The sequence below is a fragment of the Octopus sinensis genome, linkage group LG15 (genome assembly GCF_006345805.1).
Source record: "Octopus sinensis linkage group LG15, ASM634580v1, whole genome shotgun sequence".
NCBI lineage: Eukaryota > Metazoa > Mollusca > Cephalopoda > Octopoda > Octopodidae > Octopus > Octopus sinensis.
The window spans coordinates 23,803,867-23,828,385 of record NC_043011.1 but is presented as its reverse complement, the minus strand read 5'-3'; the positions used below and the strand labels follow the sequence as shown (position 1 = coordinate 23,828,385).

The 24,519-nt window shown below is 38.3% G+C and overlaps 1 protein-coding gene across 3 annotated transcripts in view; it reads right to left on the bottom strand.

Annotated features, from left to right (window-relative positions):
- Positions 1–24,519, bottom strand: part of LOC115219995 (kinesin-like protein KIF23) — a 79,794-nt gene that overhangs the window by 13,357 nt on the left and 41,918 nt on the right. For all 3 annotated transcript variants that reach the window (XM_029790297.2, XM_036509549.1, XM_029790298.2), the window contains 8 exons: positions 23,942–24,061; positions 22,024–22,162; positions 17,883–17,959; positions 15,976–16,078; positions 13,585–13,781; positions 10,348–10,455; positions 9,076–9,363; positions 1,198–1,306 (listed from right to left, as the gene is read on the bottom strand). In XM_029790297.2, the coding sequence (XP_029646157.1) occupies positions 1,198–1,306; positions 9,076–9,363; positions 10,348–10,455; positions 13,585–13,781; positions 15,976–16,078; positions 17,883–17,959; positions 22,024–22,162; positions 23,942–24,061 (1,141 nt within the window). The remainder of the gene's footprint in view (positions 1–1,197; positions 1,307–9,075; positions 9,364–10,347; positions 10,456–13,584; positions 13,782–15,975; positions 16,079–17,882; positions 17,960–22,023; positions 22,163–23,941; positions 24,062–24,519) is intronic.

Sequence of the window (24,519 nt, the reverse complement as noted above, 5' to 3'; positions counted from 1 at the left end):
GGGTAGGCGTAGGAAGGTCAGGGTGGGGTGTGTGTAGGTCCGTGGAGGGGTAAGGGGGAGGGTGCAGGAATAGAGGGAGTTGGGGGAGCTGGAGGGGAGGATGTAGGGGATGGGGGAGGGGAAGGAGGTGAAGGGTTGAGGAGGTAGTGGAGTTTTTTGTTTTTTGTGTGTGAGGAAATTGTGAAGTTGGCGGTTGAGATTAAGAATGAAGCGGAGAATAGGTTGGGTGAAGAGTGGAGGGCAGAGGGAGGAGAGAAGGAGGTAAGCCTGGGGAAGTTGGTAGTCAAGGGAGTGAAAGAGAGAGCAGGTGGAACGGATGGTAGCACGGATGAGGAGGCAGGAAGTGCGGGCGAGGGTGGGTTCGATGAGGGGGAAGAAATAGGGGGTGGCGTGGAACTTCAAGAGGAAGCCACGGAGCGTGACGTGATGGCGGAGGCAACGGCTGAGGAAGGAGAGATGGCTAGAGTGGCGAGTTTTTTTAAAAAGTAAGTGAGAAAGTTTTTTTGCGGGTTGTAAGCATTGGGCGGGGAAAAAAGCGAGAAAGCGGCTAAGAAGGGATTGAAGGTGTTGGACGAACGAGTGCAAGTCAGGCATGTTGAGAAGTGGTGGATGTTTGTGTAGGTGTAAGTGGTGGCGACACAAGTGGAAAAATGGAGGTAGAAGAAGAAAGGTAAAGAAGGAAAAAGTACGAGAAAAAAAGTTCGAGGAAAAAAGTTATTGTAGAGTCACGGACAGGTTTTTTTGATTTCCAATCACGATTTCAGTGGCGTACTCCGGAAGAATGGTAACAGTAATCCGTAGGTGTAAAAATCCAGGAATTGGTATCCAAGGCACTCAGTATCCATGTGAGCATGCGATATATAAAGTTAATCCAAACAAAAAAAAACAAAAAAACACAACACCGCAAGGACGTAGAACAAATAGAGTATTATTGGATGCTCAGGGAAGAAGGGAAGAAGGAGGGTTTAACGTTTCGAGAGGAGCTCTTCGTCAGAAACATAGGAGAAGGAAAGATCCCGAGAAGGGAGGACAGAGGAAAAGAAAATCGCTAGTGGTACTCACGAGGTCACATATTGAAAGACCGGAAATATATGTAGATAGATAGATAGATAGATACACACACACACACACAAACTATACCATTTTAATCCCAGGCAATGCTGGGTAGATCTGCAAGTTGATTAATAATTCAATTACCAAGTTCTTCATGGTCTTGGCTCTTGTGTTCCAGCCACGTTTCGGCAGCCGAAGAAGACTTTGAACGTCTATGGCGCGGGTTTGGTGGCGGTGGTGGTGGTGCAGGATCCTGTCAAAATTAAAGACTAAAGATTAATTCCAATATCATAGAATGCAACAGAAAATTTCAACACTGAACAATTTATATAGAAACTGTTTTCAACGTGAAAGTTTAACATGAAGGCACAGACTGATCATTTTCTTGTAGCAGTCTCATTTTAACATCTGTATTCATTTTTCTCTCTTTGTCATCCACTCATGTTTCCACACTCGATATAAAAAAAACAAAAGAAAAACACTGGCACTCCCTCAGTTACAATGACAAGGGTTCCAGTTGATCTGATCGACAGAACAGCCTGCACGAAAAAACACATACGCATACCCTTAGGCGTAGGAGTGGCTGTGTGGTAAGTAGCTTGCTTACCAACCACATGGTTCCGGGTTCAGTCCCACTGCATGGCACCTTGGGCAAGTGTCTTATGTTATAGCCTCGGGCCGACCAAAGCCTTGTGAGCAGATTTGGTAGACGGGAACTGAAAGAAGCCCATCGTAAATATGTATATATATACATACTAGCAGTATCGCCTGGCGTTGCTCAGGTTTGTTTCGACCCGCTGGAATTGTAATTTTGAAAAGTAAAAATTTTGTGAACATTTTTCTGGTCGAAAATAACCGAAAAGTGGCAACACAGCAGTGAAAAAATCGTAAAAAATAGGGATTTTCATAGAAAAAAGCATCTTTTTGATGTAAATAATTTTTGGTGTTAACATGGTCCGATTTGAATTTTATGTTCTACGGAAGGAAGAGCAACCCTTCTTCTACCATACTCTCAATTTTGGTCAACTTGCGCCGCAGGGTCTCGGAGGAGATAGTGTTAGTTGAAGGTTACCATTCTAGGTGCCTGAGTAACAACCTCGCGGATTTACAGATAAATGAATTAATTACTATTTTACAGAATAAAATTAAATAATTCTTGAAAATTAATTAATATTAATATTTTTTTGAACAAAGTAAATAATTTTTAAAACTTAAATAATAATTTTTTTACACAAACGCGAACGGGGAAAAGAGGGTGGCGAATTCGATTTACATACCTAAATTTTTTCTTTTTCATGACATTGTAGCAAAATAGTAGTGAATTATATAAATACCAGCAGTACATTTTTTTTTCTGGGGTATTTTTTTTCAACCTCGTCACATATTTGCCCCTTTCAATTTAAACAAAGTCTTAATTAAGCAATTACGGCAGCTTAGCAATGGTTTCAATACAGGCGTGACATCTGTATCTCAATTGTTCAAAACCCTTCGAATTTTTTCGCACGTGGTGATATCATAGTGAAAACTTTCAATTACGCGCGCTTAGAAGTACGCTCGCAAATTAATACTACCAAAATTATGAAGTTCGCGCTCTGCTTGTGTGTGTGTGTGTGTGTGCGTGCGTGCTTTAGGTGTACGTAGGTATGTGTTTTTGTGTGTGTGTGTGTCACTGAAGCCATACATACATATATACATACATAACCTCTCTCTCTCTTTTCTCTCTCAGTCACTCACTACAAAAAGTGAATAAAAAAAGTTCAGTTATTTCTGTCTTTTCACTGTCTGTCTCTTTACACACACTAACAAAGCACTTCACTTACACACCACACTTTCTGTGTCGCACAACCCATCAAACACACACACACACACTCACCGCACGCACCCATATACATCAATGCTTTCGGAGTGAAATGTTAAAATATTGAGTTTTCTCGATTTTGTCTTAATTGGGGGTGAAATTGAAAGAAATATATTATTGCATGACCGAATGGAGTACTTTGAAAAATCTTAGGTAAACTCTAATTGAAGAAATTGTGTGAGGAGTAAATCGTTATGTATTTATTTGTTTCTGTTTGCTGTGTTTTTTTATTTTTTGAGTAGTGGTTTAAATACTTTCAGTTTAGTCTTCCTCAAATCACTGTCGCTATTTACTTTCATTTTATTCGTTGCACACTGTGTGTGCGTGTACGTGTGGTGTAAACCACATTAAGAAAAGCATTTGACATACACACCAGAATGTGAGTTTTCTGTAAATTTTGCTTAATTGGAGTTTAAATTTTAAAAACTAGACCTGGCATGACCCGATGCATTCTACTCTTAAAAATGCTAGGTAAATTGTAATTGAAGAAATCCTATATTGTAGATTTCTATAAGTTACAAAGGGAGGCAGATAAAATCTGCCTTTTATAATAAGAGATATATGTGTGTGTGTGTGTGTGTGTGTGTGTGTATGTGCATATGTTTGTGTGTCTGTGTTTGTCCTCCCAACTTCACTTGACAACCGATGCTGGTGTGTTTACGTCCCTGTTACTTAGCGGTTCGGCAAAAGACCGATAGAGTAAGTACTAGGTTTACAAAGAATAAGTCCTGGGGTCGATTTGCTCGACTAAAGGCGGTGCTCCAGCATGGCCACAGTCAAATGACTGAAACAAGTAAAAGAGTAGTCCTCAGGGATATTCAGCATGACACAATATGCAAGGCTGACTGGCCCTTTGAAATACAGGTACTACACAATTTTGCCAGCTGAGTGGACTGGAGCAATGTGAAATGAAGTGTCTTGCTCAAGGACACAACGTGCTGCTGGGGATCAGACTCACAACCTTACGATCATGAGCCAAATACCCTAACCACTAGGCCAGACGATGGAATATTTCAAGTAAGTGTCTTCCTGAAAGTTGCCTCAGCAGCCACAATAACCATACATCTATATCTAATATATAAAATAGACCCATGTGTGTGTGTTCGCTTTTCACGCGAAAACGGCTGTGCAGTTTGGTTCCATACTTGGGATGCATGAATAATTCGACCTTGGATACATAATAGGGTCTCCATTTTATTTTTTTACTAAAAATAAATAATATAGCTGTATATATATGATTCCCTTCTTTAAAATAGTTTTTCATTGTCAACTTCCAGTACTGACATGGCAACTGCAGCAAGCTACACACACACACACACACACACACATATATGTATTGGGTTGGTACATAATTATTGCAGCTTTTTTTTCAACAAATTTTATTCAACAAAAACAATAACATGTAACATTTTTTTACATTGACATTTCTGTGATACATGATCCCTATTGATCGTCCCCTACCTTCTTTTCTTTTTTTTGTTTCACAATCCCTTTTGATCGGAATTCAACCCTTTTTTTTTTCTTTTCTTCTTCCCAAAAAGAAAAGCTCTACTTTGTATTTTGTCCCTTCTGTGTTCAGCCCTGCGTAGCCAATAAAGAAATCTATGTCTATAACTACCTATGTCTAAAACTATCTCTATACCAATAACTATCTCTTATACCAATAACTATATCTATACCAAGATATATAAAAATACACATTTACCGTTCAATTACCAGTTAATCATTATTGCAGCAGTTGCAAGGTATTTACAGTTACATATTTACCCTTAAATTAACATTTAATACATGTACTTTATATATATATATATATATATTAAGGAATTTACTTATATTTGTGGCATTTACTGTTAAATTAGAAGCTCATACATGTGCTTCTCTTGGTTAATTTATACTGCATACAAAAATAAAAACATACTACATACATACATACAACTGCTTACAAAAATAGGGATTAATGTGTAATTTTTTTTCTATGTTCATAATTTTTTGTTTACAATATTGAGAAAATATGCCACCAAAGAAAAGACATAATCTCTCCAGAAACAAGTACAAAGCAAGGAGGATGGTAGAAAACCAAAGGCGAGAATCTGAAGAGAGAAACAAAGACGAGATTTTCTCAAGATCAGCAAAGGGATGCTGCAGCACGTTAGACGAAAACTCAAGAGAGAAAGGAGATGAGACTTTCCCAAGATCAGCAAACACATGCTGCAGCACTTAATGCTGGATCATTAAATCAGTGTTTTAATGATTAGACAGAGGTCTAATAGAACAGCTCTCAGAAACATACTACATACAAATTAGTTCTTCGCAACTCCTGGGGCTGCTTTCAGATATCCATCCCATTATTATAAAAATGATAACTCTGTCGAAACTGGTGTGCTTAACACAAATAGTTTTGTAGAGTTTTTAAATTTTCAAATGAAACAAATGGCATGTGCTGCTCAGGCGGTTAGGTAAGATTGCCAGCACTACCAGCTCTTTCTCAACCTCTAGAAGGCACTTAGATCCAGTCAAAGGATTTTCTGAACAATATCAGACAATACAACTCTGCATATCAAATGACATCGTTTAGTGCATCTAAGAAGATACTTAAACATGAATTTACGTCAACATCAAAGTTCAAGGGCAAGTCTATCACCTCATTGGTTCCCTGTTACCCACAAATGAACAAGCACAGTTCCTCCAAATTTACTTTATGAGGGATGTAGGACAACAAAGCTGAAGGAGGTGTCAAAATTTCAGATGATGGGTCGTGTTAGACACAGTGCAGACTGCTGCAAAAGAGAGTATATCCACTGACAGCATTTCAGTGGGTTCAAAAATCCTATAACTCCCACCCCCAATTTTCCATGACAGGTTAGGGCTTGAAATACTCCATATGGACGCATAGTATGTTGCTTAGTCGAATTAGCCCATCATTTACTCCACAAATCTTTTGTTGTCAATGCTGCACTTTCCCATATCAGCTGTTTCAACATAACTGTAATATATACAAACTCGTCAGGAAGGGCATCCGGCCGTAGAAAGCTTGCCACACGCTTAGCGCTGCGTATATGTATGCTATTTTAATCCTGAACAACGCTGGGTTTCTCAGCTCGTCTATACGTAATTAGCATGTGCTTGAGTATTCCACAGACTTATGTATTTAAATAATTCACAGGCAGAACCAGTGTGGCACTAAATGACAAGGCCTTTGAATCACCAGGCTTCTAATGAGTTTCTGCCTATCCCCACTCCATTTTATTCACAGAATCAGGGCTGACCCCAAGATGCACGTGTGTAGGGGAGGGAGAGAGAGAGAGAAGAGAGAGAATGAAAGAGAGAGGGAAAGAGAGAAAGAGAGAGAAAGATAGATAGGGGGAGGGAACATTCCTAACCTTGGAGGCTCGTGGATGCTGGTGCCATGTAAAAAGCAGCCACATCAATACCACGTAAACACACCGATGCCAGTGCTGCGTAAAAGCACCCATTACACTGTGTAAAGTGGTTGGCATTAGGAGGCCATAGAAACCAGACATGGAGCCTGAGCAGCTCTCCAGTTCCTGTCAAGCCATCCAACCCATGCCAGCATGGAAAATAGACATCGAATGATTATATATAAAATTTTATACACAGCACACACACACACAATAATACTATCATATATACTTTTAGCAGATAAGAAAACAGTGTAGTTAGGATGAATGATGGAATTACATTTCTGAAGCTGTTCATAGTAGAATACCAGCCAGTTTAGCACATAGTTAACTGTCAATATTTGAAACATTAATACACTAAAGTCAGAACAAATTTACAGGGAGAGAAATACATTTTCCCAACAAGAATGGGAGACAACTCTGACACAGATATCTGGTACACTCGCATATACGAGTTTAATGAACATATCTTTTCTCTTTTACTTGTTTCAGTCATTTGACTGCGGCCATGCTGGAGCACCGCCTTTAGTCGAACAAATCGACCCCGGGACTTATTCTTTGTAAGCCCAGTACTCATTCTATCGATCTCTTCTGCCGAACTGCTAAGTAACGGGGACGTAAACACACCAAGACACACAAACACATACATACATATATATATATATATATATATATATATATATATATACACGACAGGCTTCTTTTAGTTTCCGTCTACCAAATCCACTCACAAGGCTTTGGTCGGCCCGGGGCTATAGCAGAAGACACTTGCCCAAGATGCCATGCAGTGGGACTGAACCCGGAACCATGTGGTTGGTTAGCAAGCTACTTACCACACAGCCACTCTTGTGCCTATGTTAACTATCTCACTGAGATATGAAGATACAGTAATTAAGATACAGTAATTAAACGACATTTTTCTGTCACCAGCAAACAAATGATAAATCAGATCAGTTTCAGCATTTTTTTTACTGTTACATCAGAGATTGGTTGTTGATATCTCTGACCCAACCGAAAATATAGTATATGTACAAATTCCTAAATTTGTATCAATAAAATTGACTCATTCTGATCTAATTTTCATAACAGTGCAACCTTAAGTAACATCATTACCATGATTTAACATCCACCTTCTATGCAGGAATGGGTTGACGGATTGACAGAAGCTGGTGATCCAGAGGACTGTGCCAATCTACTGTCTGCTTTGTTATAATTTCTATGGTTGGATGCCCTTCCTAATGCCAGTTATTTTACAGGATGTACTGGGTGCTTTTTACATGGCAGCAATGATATCACCAAGTAATTTGTACGATAGGACCCATCGACTGAGAGAGGGAGTGTTATTGAGTAAGGGGTCTTTGAACCAGGAGATGAGTATGATAAGATAGATACAGGCGTCTTGAAGTAGAGAAGATACATAGCTACCCCAGCTAGAAAAAAAAGGGAGAAAAGTTGCAGGAGGGAATTTTTACACAGGTAAGTTCATACATTAATCAGTCAAAATACTACGCAAAATAGTTTTGGTACAGGTGTCCTGCAGTAGAGGAGATACATAGCTACCCCAGTTAGAAAAAGAGAGAGAGAAAAGTTGCAAGGGGAAGGGAGGGATTTGTGCACAGGTAAGTTCATATATTAATTAATTAGTCAAAACACTACACAAAATAGTTTTGGTAAATTGAGCTATTACATTGACTTACAGGTGTGAATATTTAGTAAACACATTTTAAAGTTTACTACACAAAAAAATATACACTGTAATTAAACCAGAAATAGATCATCATCATGATTTAACGCCCACTTTTCTTTTTTCATGTTTGCATGGGTCAAATGGAATTTGTTGCAGCAGACTTTCTACAACCAGACGCTTTTCCTATCACCAACCCTCACTGGTTTCCAAGCAAGGTCAATATTTACCCCATAGCCAGACGTTTTCCATAGAAGACTGGAAACAAATAACATCGTTTATATGATAATGATATTCACAATATCAAAACAAGGGCATACATGCACACATGCATACACAAACACGTGTGTGTGTGTGTGTGTGTCTATACAGGCAGAAAAGACAGGCTTCTTTCAGTTTCCATCTACCAATTCCACTCACTCAGTCAGGAGTTATAGTAGAAAACATTTGCCCAAGGTGCTGTGCAGAGGGACTGAACTTGAGACCACATGGTTGGGAAGCAAGCTTCTTAACTACACAGTCATGCCTGCTTGGTTGAAAATATTAACTCACATAAAATAAAGACTGAATGCACAAGATAAAATCATAGGATTTTAATGTACATAGCAGGAGAGAACTACAGAGATGTGTGCCCGGAATGTGAATGAATGAACACACATAAAATAAATAATAATTTCAGTTGGGTTAGAAATGAAAAAATGAAGTTTGGGAAAATAATGATTAAAATCAGAAAATGACAAGTTGCACAAAAGCCTTTTCAAAAATCAGTGATTCTCTTCATAATTTAGAGCTAAAACTTTAGAGTTTCTTTTTCAGAAATGTACATTTTTATAATAAACACATTTTTAAATCTAAAATAAAAGAACAAGATAGGAATATGATATCAATGAAATAGAATGGAATATGAAAAAAATTGTAAAAAAAAAAAAAAAAAAAGCCATCTAAAGAAGGTGAGACAAAAGTGAAAGAAGAGAGATGATTGGGTAAAAGAAACAAAGGTGAAATAATAAGTGGAGAATAGAAAATGAGAATGCCCTTTGGAAGATGCTGATAATGCTTACCTTTTTGGAAGATGAAGAACTAACTTGGTCTAAATTATGGAGTGACCGTGCAGCAGCTAGTCTTGTTACAGGTTTCCTTGGAGCTGGGTCTGGTCTGGGAGCAGTATAGGGAGCTGGGGTGGTGAATGTCCGTAATTTTCTGGCGGGTTTTGGAGTAACAGATGGTGTGGTACTAGTGCTTGATTCAGAAGAGTGTTCGTTCACAAGGTTTTTCAAAATGTTTAGCTTACGATCTTTTTCTTGAAGGTATGTCCGACACTTGTACTCTAATTTCTGCCGGTCATATTCCTACAAATAAAATAACAAAGCAGGTAAACTAAGAAGCAAGAACTGACAAATATACAAAAAAAAAAAAAAAAAAACATTCAGGAGATGGCATTAGATCTGTCTATATTCGATATTTCCTATTTATTACCTATCACTCTCTCCCAACACAGCCCTTTCATAATTAATATCTAGCTCTCTACCTCACCTCTGTTATTCCCTCTGAACACACTACTTTCCTCCCATCACAATTCAATCTCCTTACTAACAACCAGGATGCAGCCATTACATCACCGTTTCCCTTCCATTGCTCCCACATCTATCACCCTTTCTCTCTTTCACCCTCTTGGTCATGTTGCCTTGAACCATTGAAAACAATGTAGGGAAAAACTTGGGTTTCACAGGGAACAAAGTAATCTCTCTTGTGTTGGTCCCATGAGAAAACGCTCAAGTATATTATGTAGTGGTTGGCATTAAGACTGACATTCAGCCTGAGAAACCATGCTAAATGGCGTAATGATGATACTGAGAAAATTAAAAAATTCAAATTTAATCTAAATTTAATTCCAAACTGTTAGAGACCTTTTCTACAAAAGCATATATATTTAACGTAAAGTATACTAGCCATCTCAATATGGCTAACCACTAAGGGTGGGTGTTACTGTAGCTTTTAGCCCCAGGAGATCATCGTCTCCAGCTGGCTTTCGGCACACTTTCTGTGCCCTTATGCAAATACCCTAAGGGCACAGAAAGTGTGCCTAAAGCCAGCAGGAGACGATGATCTCCTGGGGCTAAAAGCTACAGTAACACTCACCCTTAGTGGTTAGCCATATTGAGATGGCTAGTATACTTTATGTTTACATCTCATTCAGAGATTTATTATTGCATATATATTTAAAATCTCATAAAATGAAAGACAACATGAGATTTCAATTGATCGACACTGATATAGCAGAACAATCTACTAGTGAGGAATTCAGTCACAATATAGTTACGGAGTAACAGTACCTGCTGTCGAAACTTTTGTTCATTTTGCTGTATTCTGGTTTCATAATCACTCTTTAGCTGACATTTTTCATCTCTGGCTTCTCTTATCAATGAATTCTTTTCTTGTAGCTGAAACGGTATGAAGTTATTAAATGTTGAAAATGCTTGCACAAGACTTTTTAAGCAAAATAAAATAAAAGTAGCACCATATTATATGTGTATTTCACCAATTCTGTTAAATAAGAAATAATTCAAGCGTGGCTGTTTGGTAAGAAGTTTGCCTCCCACCTAATGGCTCCACATTCAATCCCTCTGCATGACACCTTGGTCAAATGTCTTTTATTATGGCACCAGGTCAATCAAAGCCTTACTAAATGGATTTGGTAGATGGAAACTGACTGAAGCCTATCACATACACACACCGACAATAAATAAATATATATATATATATATATATATATATATATATATATATATACACACACACACACTCGCTTTTACTCTCTTTTACTTGTTTCAGTCATTTGACTGCGGCCATGCTGGAGCACCGCCTTTAGTCGAGCAACTCGACCCCAGGACTTATTCTTTTGTAAGCCCAGTACTTATTCTATCGGTCTCTTTTGCCGAACCGCTAAGTGACGGGGACGTAAACACACCAGCATCGGTTGTCAAGCAATGCTAGGGGGACAAACACAGACACACAAACATATACACACACATACATATATATATACACATATATACGACAGGCTTCTTTCAGTTTCCATCTACCAAATCCACTCACAAGGCATTGGTCGGCCCGGGGCTATAGCAGAAGACACTTGCCCAAGATGCCACGCAGAGGGACTGAACCCGGAACCATGTGGTTAGTTAGCAAGCTACTTACCACACAGCCACTCCTGCGCCTATAGTCACTCCTGCGCCTAGTAGCAGCTTTCTCATATACGAGCAAAGCCATTGTTAGAATGAATCATGAAATGAGTCATTGATGATGCAGTGTGAGGCAATGTTTCTTGGGGCTAAAATAACAGTAACATCATCCCTTTCAGGACAGCCACATTATGTTGGCAAATAGCCTTTACTTTAAGGAACTGTTACTGAATGTCCCTCTTTGAGAGATTTAGAAATGATGATATTTCTATAAAATGAAAATTATTTTCCTTAGCAGTCGTTGATAAAAAAATTTTTAGGTATAGCTGTGTGGTTAAGAAGCTCACTTTGCAACTACAATGGTTTCAGGTTCAGTCTCACTGCATGGCATCTTGGGCAAATGTCTTATAACAATAGGTTGACCATTACCTTGTAAGTGAGCTCGGCAGGTAGAAACTGTGTGGAAGTTCCTCATATATGTGCACACACACACACATACACATATGTATACGCGTGTGTGCGCATGAGTGCTTTTTCCCAAAACTGCTAGACTAATGATGTTGGTTTCTTTACAACCCTGTAACTTAGTGGTTTGACAGAAGACATCAATAGAATAAGTACCAGACTTAAAAAAATAAGTGAGATGAAACACTGGAACTTAATATTTTGTTGGTTGAATATGTTGCATAAGAGAAATAGTAATATTGAGACCCCTTTCGGTCATGAATGACCATGGGATTGCACCTACAAAGTTACACACCAAGGCACAAGTCCAGGCAAGGTTGTTTATGGAAGACCAGCAGTTGCCCATGCATACTAACCTGCCCCTCTCCATGCCACTGATGTTATCCAAGTGAAAGGCAAAGACCGATACAGCTTGGCACCCGTGACGTCACAACTCATTTCTACAGCTGAGTGAACTGGAGCAACGTGAATTAAAGTGTCTTGCTCAAGAACACAACACACAGCCCGGTCCGGGAATCGAACTCTCAACCTCAATCCTAATTAAACAAATCAGAACTGGATGAAACAAGTGCTATAAGTAGCTGAAGTGAAAATTAAAAGAAAAAACTACAGAGACACACAGCAAAAACTAATGTCAGCAAGGTGTTGGAAAATCCATTTAAAAATACAATGTCAGAGGAGCATAGTGGCAGGAAAAAAATTTTAAATGTACAGAACAACATTAGGAGAAAATTGAGTGAGTGCAGTGTACTTTCTCAGTTGAAATAATATCTGGAGACAGTGACTACAGAGAATACAATGATGTAGCAATAAAATAGTGGAGTGAAGTGAACATTTCAAATGGTAAAGAGTGCTGGAATCTAGGGTTAATGCTAAAGAAATCTCTGTAATGATATTTGTTATGCCATGGACAGGTTATTCCTCAAAAAAGTTAACTGGCATAAGCACAGCTCTGTGCTAAGATGTCTGCTTCTCAATCACACAGTTTCAGGTTCAGTCCCATCGTGTGGCATCTTGGACAAATGTTTTCTATTATAGCTTTAAGCCAACTAAAGGTTTATAAATGGATTTTGCAGATGGAAACTGAAAGCAGCCTGTCATGTGTGTGTGTCCATTGGTTGATAACTGATGTTGGTTTAAGTCCCTGTAACTTAGCAGTCTGTTAAAGGAGACTGATAGAATAAGTATCAGGCTTTAAATAATAAGTACTGGTATCAATTTGTTCGACTAAACCCTTCAAGGTGGTGCCCCAGCATGACTACAGTCCAATGACTGAAACAGGTAAAAGAATATAATACACTAGCACTAGCTAGTGCATGAATATACAGCTGTGTGTGTGCGCACATACACACGAGTACTGTCCAAATCTCCGACCAATCACATACATCTAGCTGGCATTCAATTGGCGTATCAAGTTTCGGGCATTTTGATTGGGTTTTGGATAGAAAATTCACAAAAAATTCACTTCTATTGATTTTTTAATGGCTTTGCGGGGTGACTGGGGAAATGTAAAGATGTGGACGACCACCCTTGGATGGTTTTGAATGATCATAGAAAGTGCGAGCCCTCTAACTGAAAAATTGTGGATTTGTATAAAGGACACGCACACAGACATTTTGCCGTTTATATATGTAGAGATATACATTTGGTTCGCAAGAAATTGAAGAATGATAAAAACTGAATTTAATTGTTCTAATGACAATCAAATGAACCAATAGCATTAGCTCCTTCCCTAGCATTACTCAAGACTTAAATTGTGATTAAGTGCAGAAAGTAGGCCTGAACAGATGTCATGCAAGAAGCACATATAGTATTTTGAAATTCAATAGATTTTAAATATATGAACCTGAGATTGGTAATGTTCATTATCCTACACTGCTTGGCCTCTCCCTGTTTTGTAAAAGACAATAAATCTTCACTTACTTGTCGTTCAGAGCTTCTTAATTTTGAATTTATGGCTCTTAATTCTTGCTGAAGCTCTTTCAGTTCTTTGTTTATATTTAGATTGTCTTGTTTCAAATTTGTGTTTTCTCTGCGAAGATTAAAAACTTCTTTTTCAAGAACTGGGAGGTAGGAATTCTCTTTCTCCACTTTTAGCAAAAGTGAACGGAAATCATCACCTATTAGAAAAAAAAAAAAAATGGATGGTAATGTCAGTATATATATACATCAGAGTGTGAGTGATTTGAGAGAAAAACTGGGTATACAAGGCATCAGATGTAATATGCAAGAGAAGATTGCACTGGTATGATCATGTAATGTGTATGGATAAGGACAGCTGCATCAAGAAGTACTGATCTCTAATTGTGGAGAAACATGTGGAAGGGGTAGACACAGGAAGATGTGGGTCAAAGTGATGAGACAAAATCTTAAAATGTTGGGCCTCACAGAGGGTATGACAAGGGACTGAGACTTCTAGCAATTTGCTGTGCTAGAGAAGACAAGTCGAGCTAAGTAAAATCGTTGTTGTCTTTGCTACAGGTATGTCTCCTACACCCTCTTCAGCAGAGCAATTCTAATTTTGCGGGTTTGTGAGTGATGGGGCCACATAAAAAGTACCTGCTGGTGTCATGTAAAAGTGGCCATGCTGTTGCTGCATAAAAGCACCCTGTACACGCTGTAAAGTGGTTGGTGTCAGGAAAGGCATCCAGTCACAGAAACCATGCCAAAACAGACATGGAGCTCAGGTAGCTTTTCAGCTAGCCAGCTCCTGTCAAACAGTCCAATCCATGCCAGCATGGAAAACAGACATAAGATGATTGTAATAAGCAATTTTCATTATAAAAACATTTCATTTTTAAGCTTGCCTTGTCATACTAAATATCACCCAATATGACAATGCAAATCAAGATCAAAACTGAAGAAAAAAAAATCAGAATTATTATACCATTAAATTTAATATCCTGGCAAATTTACAGGAATTTGAAAAACAAAGAAAAAAAAATCATTATTAACATCATTATTTTGAGTTCCTAGATGATACAAAAAACAACCTCTTGAAAAGAATTTATTTTTCAGACTTCTGAGGTTCAAAAGTGAATGTCCTAGCCTATGGCTTCTATAATCTTAGAACTATATTATTTCAGTTGGGTTGCCTTGACCAAAACTATTCTCTACAAATGTTCCCATCTTCCATGATATTTTTGAGGTCTTTTACTAGTAACTCAACACCACAAGAAAGTTGATCAATGTATATCAATGTGTCATCCGACACAAGAATTCTCATGGCATGGGATCCACAAAAGCAGCTCACTCACTAATTCATCTTTGCTTTGATAACAATGATAAGCATATCTTGTCTTCAGCTCTTGAATGATTAATGATGTGTTGGGGATATTTCCATAAAACGTTTTTCATTGCATGTTGATTCCATGCTTTAACCAGAACAGCCAGATCAACTTGTTTAGCAGTACACCTCAGAAGAAAATCAAAGATTTTGCTTATCTCAGAAATGGTATCTCATCCACCAAAGAAAGAAGTATCAATCCACATAGCAAAAGCATGGAGTGCACTGGACAAATTAAGTATAATTTGGAAGTCTACACTGCCAGAGCAACCTTAGCACTACTCACCATCAACCACTAAATATAATTTTCCTTTTTACTCAATTTCCTACAGAAATTATTTTGACATATTTAAACAAGATTATAATTTATTTCTTTATTGCCCAGAAGGGGCTAAACATAGAGGGGACAAACAAGGACAGACAAAGGGATTAAGTCGATTACATCGACCCCGAAAGGATGAAAGGCAAAGTCAACCTCGGCGGAATTTGAACTCAGAACGTAACAGCAGACAAGATGTTGCTAAGCATTTCATCGGCGTGCTAACATTTCTGCCAGCTCGCTGCCTTAAAATGGCGAGCTGGCAGAAACGTTCTACTGAATTTTAATTCTGCTTCATGCTGGAGCTCGCTGAGGAAATAAGGACTGGGAGTTGTGGCAATTTGCTGTACTTGAGAAGACGCATCAAGCATTTTAGTTTTCCTACCATTAATTTAACATGTAATAAATACACGTTGTAAATAAATTAGTTATCTAATGGAATTTAAAGTATAAATCAACATAGTTATATAATAAAGCTGTTGGAGAAATAAAAATGGAATTACATGATGTTAATACACTCCACTCGGATTTTTTTTTTTTTTTTTACTCAATTGCTTTTATCCATTTTTTTTTAGCCAAGACACTAATGTTGAAGAAACTACAGCACTAGTAGCACCATGCAACAATTTTATCATTACAATATTGTGTAAAAACAAGCATATACAATAGAAGACATCCATAGCAGTTTGATCAAACAGAAAATACATACATTTTTGTCGAGCAACTTCAACACATCTTTGTCTTTTTTCAAGTCGAATCCCCAAAAATCTGTGTAATTCTTTCAAAGTTGAATCATCAGATGGATGGACTAGCTGAATTAACCAAAAACAGAAACAAGTATGAGAGACAGAGTGAGAGGTGGGTGGGAGAGTAAAGATAAAATAAAACCAGCTTAGCAATAGCAGAAAGCATTCTGTAAAGAGACTAAGGTACCAAAATGTTTGATCATGCAAAAAAGTATAGTAATAAGTTTGGAAAACTGTAAGTGTTCTGAAGCCAAAACTCGAACCATCTGCAAAACTGAAAATTCAACAGTGTCATTATCAAAGCCCTAAAACTCATCATCACTAACGTTGGTGTCATTGTCTTCAAAGGTTCCAATGTCTTCAGCACCATCCTGTGTATTACAAATTTCACATTTTTTAAAAGCCTTCACCAAAATTTCTGTTCTTACATTTTCCCAAGATTTTTTCACTCATTCGTACACCTCTGGAATTGTGGCACATTTCACTCTTCCTGCTGGTGTGAGGTCAGTCTGTATTCTACATCCATTCGTTCCATGTTCTCACAAGCAATTTTTAAATGATTTATCTTTTACTTGTTTCAGTCACTGGATTGCAATCATGCTGGGGCACCACCTTGAAGGGTTTTAGTTGAATTAATTAACCCCAACACATATTTTGGTAAAATTCTGCTTTAAGCACCCCATATAACCCCCTCATAAGTTTTTCCATTTTTTGGAATTTTCAGAAAAGTTTTGCAGATTTGCATTCTACAATTTTTTCTTTTTTAAAATCAGTTTAAAACATAGACAGTCCAAATTTTTTGCTTAAATACCAGCAACAGATCAAATGTATTAAGGGGGAGAAAAATAAAGAAAACATCAATATGTCACAGTGACAAACAAATGAAGAGGGTACCAGGTGGTCATGTGCTATGCTAAAAATAACAGCTCGAGTCAGTTTTTTTTTTTTTGGGGGGGGGTCTTCATAGTGTGTAGAAAACAAATTTGCAAAAATTTTCCGAAAATTCCCAAAAGTAAAAAAAGCTATGAGGGGTTATATGGGATACTTAAAGCAGAATTCCTCCCTTATTTTTTAACACCTTGTGCTTATTTTATTGGTCTCATCTACAGACACATCAACAAGCTAACACCAGTTACCAGGTAGTGGTAGGGGACAAAAATGACACACACACACACAGACAATGGGCTTTTTCCAGTCTCCATTTACCAAATCCACTCAGAAGGCTTTGGTCAGCCCAAGGCTATAGAAGACACTTGCTGCAAGTGACACATCAGAAGGTAACTGCCCAAGGTTCCACAAAACGGGATCAAACACGAACAACATAGTTGTTTAGCTTCCCTACAATTATGCTGAAACTAATTTTCCTTCACATGTGACACTAATACTTTGAAGAAAAGACATGAATGTCACTATTATTTACGTGACTGTGTGGTAAGAAGCTGGCTTCCTAAACACATGGTTCCTGGTTCAGTCCCACTGTGTGGCACCTTGGGCCAGACAAAGCCTTGTGAGTAGATTTAATAGATAGAAAGAAGCCCATCATGTATGTGTGTGGGGGGGTCCAGGACTGCTTGACAACTAGTGTTGGTGTGTTTATGTCCCCCGTAACTAGCAGTTCAGCAAAAGAGACCAATAGAATAAGTAGGCTTAAAGAATAAGTCTTGAGGTTGATTCAGCCGACTAAAACCCTTCAAGGCGGTGCTCCAGCATGGCTGCTATCATATGACTAAAACAAGTAAAAGAATATACATCTGAATGAGAAACCATAAAAACCACACCAATATATTCTCTCTGAGATTCTATGTTGGTGCCACAGCCTGAGGCACACAAAAGTAAATGTTTAAGAAACATTTTGAAAATAAACAATTACCTCCATGTTTGGAAATTGTGGTCCCAGGTCATACAGTGGCACAGGAACTGTTGTAGAACGGCTACTACTCGTACAATCTGAAATTTAAAAGAAAACAAAAAAAAAAAGACATTTAGGTTTTTATTTTTCTCTTGAATGTTCTACATAAATAGCACCCACTACGCTCACGGAGTGGTTGGCGTTAGGAAAGGCATCCAGCTGTAGAAACACTGCCAGATCAGACTGGGCCTGGTGCAGCCTTCTGGCTTCCCAGACCCCAGTTGAACCGTCCAACCCATGCTAACATGGAAAGCGGACATTAAATGATGATGATGATGATGCTGTTATTGGTGGCGATGGTGACGACGATGTTGACAATGAGGACGGCAATGATTCAAACCAGCCTGTGACTTTAGAGAAGTTGTAATAGAGAGGGAGAAAAGATACAACAGTTCCCATCAAATTTCTCCCATGAGGAAAAATTCCAGTAAGCTTATATCAGACCTACTAAATACAAATAAATCTTACATCATTTATTGTTGCTAAGAAAACAGGTATGCTCAACAGCCATAGTAACAGCAAAAATAGAATATAATCATATAATCAATAGCTATAGTAATAGCAAAATTTTTTTATTATTTAATGCAGTTTATATCTGGTTGTAAACTTATATACATCAATTTGCCAAAAGTGCAGTCCTGTGGTTTGTCAGATCCTGTCAAATAGTCCAACCAACGGCCACGGTCAGATGGTGCTTTTTACGTGCCACCGGCATAGATGCCAGTCGGGCTTATTATTTAATGTCCATTTTCTGAGCTTTCATTGGTTGGACTATTTGACAGGATCTGACAAACCACAGGACTGCACTTTTGGCAAATTGATGTATATAAGTTTACAACCAGATATAAACTGCATTAAATAATAAAAAAATTTTGCTATTACTATAGCTATTGATTATATGATTATATGAAAGCTCAGAAAATGGACATTAAATAATAAGCCCGACTGGCATCTATGCCGGTGGCACGTAAAAAGCACCATCTGACCGTGGCCGTTGCCAGCTTCATCTGGTCCCCGTGCCGGCGGCACATAAAAAGCACCATCCGATCGTGGCCGTTTGCCAGCCTCGTCTGGCACATAAATAGCACCCACTACGCTCACGGAGTGGTTGGCGTTAGGAAAGGCATCCAGCTGTAGAAACACTGCCAGATCAGACTGGGCCTGGTGCAGCCTTCTGGCTTCCCAGACCCCAGTTGAACCGTCCAACCCATGCTAACATGGAAAGCGGACATTAAATGATGATGATGATGATGCTGTTATTGGTGGCGATGGTGACGACGATGTTGACAATGAGGACGGCAATGATTCAAACCAGCCTGTGACTTTAGAGAAGTTGTAATAGAGAGGGAGAAAAAAGTCAGCCATGAATCTTGCTGCATCATCATCAAAATTTAACATCCTCCTTGAATAATAATGATGAAGCAAGATTCATGACTGATTATTTTTTTTACCTCCATTACAATTTCTTTCAAGTCTTCATAGTCATCAATATTATCATTTAACACCTGCTTCCCATACTGGCATGGGTTGGATGATTTGACAGCATCTGACAAGTTGTTAAATAACATTTAACTGTTTAGCATTCAGTTTACTGTCAAATATAATGCTTATTTAGTCACCATATTTTTAATTAATCATGCATTATCTTGTAGCTTTGAGATTTCAATGAAGTAATTATATATTTTTAGAATGACATTGCATGGTAGGTGTGAGAGGCCAAATCTGGCCAGTTTGAGCATAGAACAAGCAGAATATTTTGGGCTTGATATGGCCTGTTTGAATGCTAAAGGGTTAATAACTTTTAACAAACATATAACCAGATATGTAATAGTAATTAAATGTCACTTGAGATTTAGCTTCATAGACTAACTAGCTTACTTATAGGTAAGGAATTTATTACTGAGTATTTAGTGTAAACAGATAGAACAAACAGGTTCTGTGGTGCAGCTAACCAAGATTTTAAAAGTACTACAAATGATGAGTGGTTGCCATTAAGAACACCAGTGAATGAAATCTGTGGATGTCTCAGACACAAAGTAGTATTTATTATGATGACTGTGATGAAAGAATACTCATTAGACTAAGAAGTGGGTGGGAGATGTTCAGAAAGGTTGTTACCTCTACTGGTAAGCAAACAAAGATTTTACTCTGACATTACACATCCAGCAGAGCATACTAGCTTCATTTCTTTCAAGCCTGCACATGTCCTCAGCAGTCATGGCCCATGTTTCATTGACGTGTAGCATGGCAGTTCGCACACATGCATCATACAGTCTACTTTTCATCTTGAGCAAGAGGCCCTTAGTTGCCAGCAGAGATAGGAGCTCCCTGAACTTTGTCCAGGCTATTCTTATTCTAGCTGCTATACTCTCAGAACAACCATCCCCACTACAGACTTGGTTGCCTCGGTAGTAGAAGCTATCAACTACTTCTAGTTTCTCCCACCTGGCATATGATGGAATCTGTTTTCTGTACATCTTCAGTGTTTATTGCCCCTGTGCATCTACCATAAAAACTATCTTCCCAGTTAACCTTCCTTTGATATTGCTGCATCTTTTATGTGTCCATAGATTACACCAGGTACATCATATGGAGTTTCTACACACGCCTTTTCTCTACCTAAAGGGATTTGTGATTTGACAGCCTTACTACTTACTATGACTTTGGTTTTTCCTAGATTAACCCTAAGGCTCTTCAATTCTAGACCTTGCATTCACACCCTAAACTTTGTCTCTAGTTCTGGCAGTGACTTGGCTATTAGAGCAAGGTCATCAGCATAGAGGAACTCCCAGGGGCAACCTGTCTTGAATTCCTCTATTATTGCCTGAAGGACTATAATGAACAAGAGGGGGCTGAGGATTGATCTTTGAACCCCTACTTCTACTCAGAATTCTACACTATACTCATTGCCAACCCTCACCTTACTAACAGCATCCCTGTACAGGGCTTGTACAGCTCTTACCAACTACTCGTCTATCTCCAGTTTCTGCATTGACCACCAGATAAGGGACCGGGGGACCCTGTCAAAGGCTTTCTCCAAGTCAACAAAAGGTTATCAGTCAACAGAGGGTTATCTCTGGTTAGATATTTCTCCTGCAGCTGCCTTACCAGAAATATAGCATCAGTAGTGCTTCTGCCTGGCACAAAACCAAATCTAGGCTAACTCTCTCCCTAATTAGTTGGGCTATGACCCTCTCTGTAACTTTCATCACCTGATTGATACTCCTGTAGTTATTTCTATCTAAAGCATCACCTTTACCCTTGTAGCAGTTGACTATGGTGCTGCTACAGCAATCATTGGGTATGACTCCTTCATGAACTATCTGATTTACGATGCAAGTGACAAGACCGTAACCCACACTGCCTGATATTTTAAGCATCTCAGCAGTGATTCCTTATGGGCCAGGTGCTTTCCCTGTCTTCATATCCTCAATTGCTTCATCTACCAGGGTACTGTTGATTCGGGTAGCTAGTCCCTCTATTGGGTAAACCTTTGGCAGACACTCCTCCTCTCATTCATTCTCCACATTCAGTAGTCTTTCATAATGGCAGTCCATTTCAAAACTATATGATTTAGTTCCACTATACAAGCACCTTAAACAAATGTTTTCTATTGCTTCTATTGCCTCAGTTCAGCAATATCCTGTAACAGCGCTTGGAAACCATGTAGATGCCCATCATACCATCTGTATCGTTACATTGGCATTTGTCTTTCTCTCTCTCTAACTTTATGTTAAAACTATTCCATGTTGGTTTGTTAACATCTCCATTACTTAGTAGTTCAGCCAAAAAGGGGAAAAAAACATAAAAAGTACCAGATTTAAAATAAGGAGTTAATTTGATCGACTAATCACTTCAAGACAGTGGCAATATATGGCTGCAGTCCAATGACTGAAATTAATAACAGAATATAAACACCCAGCACAGACTGGAGAGCGGTTGGCATTAGGAAGGACATTCAACTGTAGAAACAAAGTCAAATCAGATTGGAACCTGATGCAGCTCTCCTCCTTCCCAGCTCTGGTCAAACCATCTAACCCATACCAGCATGGAAAACAGATGTTAAAAAATGATGATGAATGAAGCACCAATTCATATTTACCTGAACCAGTATCACTTCGAAACTCCTCCTCAAGATTTGGATAGAGTCTACCATTGGGAGTTTCTGGTACTTCTTGAAAACGACCTTCTATTCTTTGAATAGTTACTTCTTGTGTGATTTCAGCAAATTTCATAACATGCTGCAAGGGAACAAAGAGAGAGGAAAACAATTAAAATATGTGATAAACTAGCTTCAAGCATCCCATCCCTCCACCATACTTCACATCATCTGACCCACTCCTATTTCCTCCCCACTCGCAGATGATATTCACTACTGACCACATCACCCATGTTCACCATTCACATTTATCCCCCATCATTATCCCTCTGCCACTCTCCCTAACTTACCTACCCATTCACCCTCTTCATTCTTCTAACTTGAAAATACACCCTGACAGCTCTTCACCACCACCATCTTTCTTTCTTTTTCCAACTAGGACAGATGTGCATCTCATCTACAGCAAAACACCTGCTCCTGTCCCACCATCATAAATTAATATCTCATCACCTGGCACATAACCACCTTCCTCAATGCTACACTCCCTCATTTGATGTGGGTCTTGTCTTGCAAGTCCCATGGTGACCGCACTAGCAATGCTGGAGTGTAAAAAGCACCCAATACATTGAGTGAAGTGGTCGATGCTACAAGGGGCATCCAGCCATAGTAACCATGCCAAAGCAGACATTGGAGCTTGAGATAGTCTTCTGGCTTGTTGGCTCATGTCGAACTGTCCCAACCCATGCCAGCTTTAAAAAAAAATGGATGTTAACCCTTTAGCATCCAAATTATTCCGTCAAATGCATTGCTTATATAGTCATATTATTTTGAATTAATCATGCATTACCTTGTAGCTTCAAGATTTTGATTATATAATTGTTTAGGTTTAAAATGACGTTGTAGAGTAGATGTGAGAGGTATGATCTGACCAGTTTGAACATAAAACAGAATACTTTGGCCAGATATGGCCAGTTTAAATACTAAAGGGTTAAACAATGAAGATGAATTTGCATATCTTATGAAATACATGTGAAAGTAAGTAAGAAACAAAATTAGCCAGCAAAGTAAACTTTTTTTGCTTTTTTCTAAACAATAAGCTGCTTTCAAAAACATCATTGGACAAAGGGATTTTATCGACACAGATGTCAAGAAACATGTTGATTTAATGTTTAAAGGGCCAGACATAAAGTATCCAAATAAGTCCTTTCATTATGTTATAATATAAATAAATGCGCCCTTTTAAAGCCTAGCCAGGCTCATGGGCCTGGTTTCAATGGCATACGTGTTCCCCAGCTGGACGGGACGCCAGTCCATCGCAGCATTACTCATTTTTGCCAGCTGAGTGGACTGGAGCAACGTGAAATGAAGTGTTTTGCTCAAAAACACGTGTCGCCCGGTCCAAGAATCGAAACCACAATCTTACGATCATGATGCTGACACCCTAACCACTAAGCCACGCGCTTCCACATGTTATAATATACTATAACATAATATGATGTCCTGGTCATCATGAAACATTATAGTATGATATAACTACGATGTATTATATCAAGCAAGACAAAAACTGAAATCTAAGTAAACTACTCAGAGTTTGTACTGGCAAGAAAAAAAATCAATCAAGAAAACTAATGGAATAATAAATAATCCTATTGCCTCGAGGAGTAGGAAATATACATTTCAGGCTCTTGCTTTTCATCAACTCCTTTGTTTTCTTGAAGGAGTTATTGAATTATTTGACAGACTCTTTTTTTGTCAGTGTCTAACGTTTGTCTCTAACTAGCCAGACACATGTTGGTCAGAACATCACAGTATGGCAACTTTGCTTCTGGAATCTTAATCATTAATCTACAGTGCCACTTGGCATTACATAAAATAATGAAATATTCATCAGGATATTTTAAAATAGCTCTAAGAAACAAACCAAAGTTTCTCCAACTTCATTGGCAGCAGGATTAACACAAACAACCATTCTGATCTTGCCATCACCTTCTAAGTAGCTCTTGAAGAGATGAGTTAGTTTGGAATCACGATAAGGTACAATCTGTTTAAAATTAAAGAAAGAAAAGAAAGCAGATTAAATGCTGTGAACAATGAATTTTAACAGAATTTAGAATGACAGAAGCAGACAGAGCAGAGAAAGAAACTGAAGAGAAAGCTGGAGCAGTGAAACAAAGAGAAGAGAAAGGAGGAATAAAGAAGACAGCAAGAGAATAAGAAATAACAGAAATAGAAAGAGTGACAGGCTAATGAAATGGATCACATGTCAATGAAATGAACAAGTTATTTAAGAACAGAAATAATATTTCCAGTACAGCCAGCCATCGTTCATAAGTAAGTATGGTTTAGTAACATACCATGCTTTTGCTAATTGTTTTAGCTGCCCATGTAGCCTTTATAGGCTATGAAAAAACAAATACAGCTGCTTACACAAGAATATCAAAAGAATATCAATAAAGGCAACAATGCGATGGAAAGTGCGAGGAATGTTAATGTAGTATA